The sequence below is a fragment of the Myotis lucifugus genome, unplaced genomic scaffold (assembly GCF_000147115.1).
Source record: "Myotis lucifugus unplaced genomic scaffold, Myoluc2.0 scaffold_1730, whole genome shotgun sequence".
NCBI lineage: Eukaryota > Metazoa > Chordata > Mammalia > Chiroptera > Vespertilionidae > Myotis > Myotis lucifugus.
Genome location: NW_005872778.1, coordinates 42,531 through 45,771, shown reverse-complemented (window position 1 = coordinate 45,771; position 3,241 = coordinate 42,531). Strand labels below are relative to the sequence as shown.

The 3,241-nt window shown below is 57.6% G+C and overlaps 1 protein-coding gene across 1 annotated transcript in view; it reads left to right on the top strand.

Moving 5' to 3' along the window:
- Positions 1-3,241, top strand: part of LOC102428056 (delta-1-pyrroline-5-carboxylate dehydrogenase, mitochondrial-like) — a 17,261-nt gene that overhangs the window by 6,420 nt on the left and 7,600 nt on the right. The window contains exons 2-4 of the mRNA XM_023748725.1: positions 2,021-2,114; positions 2,615-2,707; positions 2,802-2,871. Coding sequence (XP_023604493.1) covers positions 2,021-2,114; positions 2,615-2,707; positions 2,802-2,871 — 257 coding nt within the window. The remainder of the gene's footprint in view (positions 1-2,020; positions 2,115-2,614; positions 2,708-2,801; positions 2,872-3,241) is intronic.

Genomic DNA, 3,241 nt, shown 5'->3' with positions numbered 1-3,241 from the left:
GTGTCCTGCTCTGAGGTCCCCGGCGTAGACTCCCCCCTCCCCTTGCTGGTGTTTGCTGGCCTCCCTGCTCTTCTTGCCACTACAATAGGTAGAAGGAACAGTGTGGGTTTTAATTTATTGAGCACCTCTATATCTTAGTATTATCTCCTCAGATCTCCATAGTAACCCCACAAGATGGGTGTCACCCTAGTCAGTGACTTGCCCAAAGTCACACAGCTACTTGAAGGGGAGGGTGGGGCCTGGGGAAAGTGTCTGGGCCTGGTGGGTGTGGCCTGGGGGTGACAAAAGGGGAGAGAGGGAGAAGGTCCCAGGGCTACCTTGCCCTTGGGATCTTGGGCCACTCAGCCCTGCCCCTCAACCACACAGGCCCCTTTCTGCTCTCCCCTGGGCCTGGACCACTTTTCCCAGCTCTTCTTAAACCTCCACCAGGTCTCCGCTGAGCTCACCTCCTCAGGGGGGCCCTCCCTGACCACCCTGGCTCCACCCTTCCCTTTACTTACTCATTTTCAGGGCCCTTCTGTCATCAGAGTGTTTACTTCTTGCCTCTGTCCCCCACTCGGCAAGAGTCGGCTGCATGCAGCCAGAGCCTTGCTGTCTGGGTCACCGCTGTGTGTCCGGGGTCCAGAACAGCGTCAGAGATGTAGCAGGGGTTCAGGAACCTGGTAGAGGGAATGCGGGACCTGCCCTCACAGCCCCCTTTCTGTGTCCTTCCTCCAGGCCTCCAGCCCAGCTCTCAGCTTCCACCCACACCTCTTCCCAGTGAGAAAGGAAGAAGCCCCCTAACCCTCATAGCCAGGCCTTCCCGTTCTCCTGTTGGGCATTCGCCGCCTTCCAGAACACTGGCCTCAGACAAGGTCACTCTGAGGCACAACAATCCTGTCATAGTTTCATCTGAGCACAGATGAAAGCAGGGTCACCGTGCCACCCCCTGAGTACCAGGCATACCCCCTCTTGCCAAACGAGGGGCTGCTTCCCCCAGGTGTGCACTCTCCCTCCTGCATCGAACAGTAACCCCACTTGTCCACCTGCAGGTGCGTTCCCACTGGTCTCTGGCTGGGGACGTTGACACCAGAGGGAGAAGATACCTGGGTTTTTCTGGATTCGAATCCAGGTCTCCTGATCTTGTTCTTGAACTAGCCATTTTCCTTTTAGGACCTACGTTACCTTATTTCTATAATGAGGCCACTGGTGAGAGCCATCCGATGGGCCTATCCCTGATGGATGGGAGGCAGTATCCAGTCTAAGGAGCCCTGTGTGGGTTAGGTGCCTTTGTCATTAATGTCCCCATTTACAGACGAGGAAACTGAGGCCTGGAGGAGACGTCCCACGGCTGAGGCTCCAGCTCTGGAATGACTGACTCTCAAGTCTTACCCACATGTCCTCCCACCTCATGGCCACCCACACACCTTTGGGGTGGTGGTCATAGTGGTCACTGATCAATGAGGTCACAGGTTCCAGACTGAATAGGGGCTCCAGAACAAGGAGTTCTTGAAACTCAGTGCCCAGGAACCAGACCCTGAACCCCCAAACCTGCCCTCCCTCTCTGTGAGCTGAGCTCAGGGCACTCTTCCAAGTTCCCGCCCACGTTTTGGGCTTTCCTGCTCGCGCACCATTCGCTCTGTGTGCTGGGACTCAGCTCAGTCCTGCCTCTTCAGCTTAGAGGAGCGACTGGGTCTGTTCTGGGGTCAAGTTTGCCGTGTGGGGACACGCTCTCCACGTACAAACACTTACTTAGAAATGCTTTGGCACCTCTGGACTTAAACCCAAACACGTGGGTTTGTATGATGACTCTCACTTCCTGGTGTAGAAACAGGCTCAGAGGAGGCAGCTCACGTGCCCAGGGACACACAGCAGGACTAGGACTTGAACTTGGATTTTGTACCCCAAGGCTGTCTCGCCCCCCAGTTCTGTAGTTGCTCTGGATTTCAGGATTCCGGGCCAGCCCAGGCTCCCCTGTTGGAGTCTGGGTCTGTGGTCTCCGCTGACTGCCACCTCTCTCCCCGCCCTTGCATCCATCCAGGCTTCGGTGGAAACACGCCTCCTCCCTGAAGGTGGCCAACGAGCCCATCTTGGCGTTCACCAAGGGCAGCCCCGAGCGAGATGCACTGCAGAAGGTAAGGTGCAGGGCGTGGAGAGACAGCCTCAGCAGCCCAAGGTGCTTCTCTGTGCTGCGGCCATCACCACTCCTGCCCCTGCTCCCGGCCGAGGGTCTGGGGAGGCTGTGTGTCTGGAGCCTGGGAGAGGCTGGGAGCAGCCGGGGCCATTTGGTCCTCAGTGCCGGTCAGGAGTCATACGCTCACAGAACTTCAAAATGCTCTCCCATTAATTGCTAGTATTTTAAACCTGAGATTCCACATAAAGTTGAGGTGCAGTTTTTGAATCTTTTTTTAAAGGGAAAACCTATCAATACTGGCCTCTCCTTCCTGCATGACAGGAAATGACCGAGGAGGGGCTGCATTCTGTCCCCCCAGGGAGCACACGCTCTCTGGCCACAGCCCCGCCGGCCGCCTCCTTGGTTCTGGTCCTCCGGGCATTGCATTAGCAGACTCCACGTCGGGTTCTGGGTGGGAGAAGGGGAAGGAAGTGCCCGTCTGACATCTTGTCCTCTCCTCAGGCCTTGAAGGACCTGAAGGGCCGGACCGAAGCCATCCCGTGCGTGGTGGGGGATGAGGAGGTGTGGACCTCAAACGTGCAGTACCAGGTGTCGGTGAGTCCAGTGGGCGGGCAGCCCTTGGAGAGGGACAGTCAGTGTATAGGGCACCTCCCCCCTGGGCAGTGACCTCACTCCTCTCTTCTTTCAGCCCTTTAACCATGGACACAAGGTGGCCAAGTTTTGCTATGCAGACAAGGTGAGTCCCTGGCAACTTTGGGGTTGGGGTGCTGCCCCTCTTTTGTCCTGCTGGCTTCAGACTTGGAGGTGGACATCAGGCACTGCTTCCCTCTGGCCGTGGGGGATGGGGGTGTAGATGGGACAGCTGGGAGTGGGAGTCCCTGGGTAGGTGCCTCTAACCGGGCCAGGCCAGCCAGGGTTAGCTGGAGCCTAGTGGGAGCTGCCTTGATCAGGGCTGGACACCCCTGGACATGCTGTTGCCATGGGGCAGACCCTGACGTGGGGCGAGTGGGAGTGGTGGATTCTGGAAGGCTGGGTCAGGGAAATTGGAGACCTCATGGATGGTAAGTCAGACGGCATTGGCATCATCATGGAGGGCCTTGGAGAGGGGATGGGGTCACCTGGGCTGGG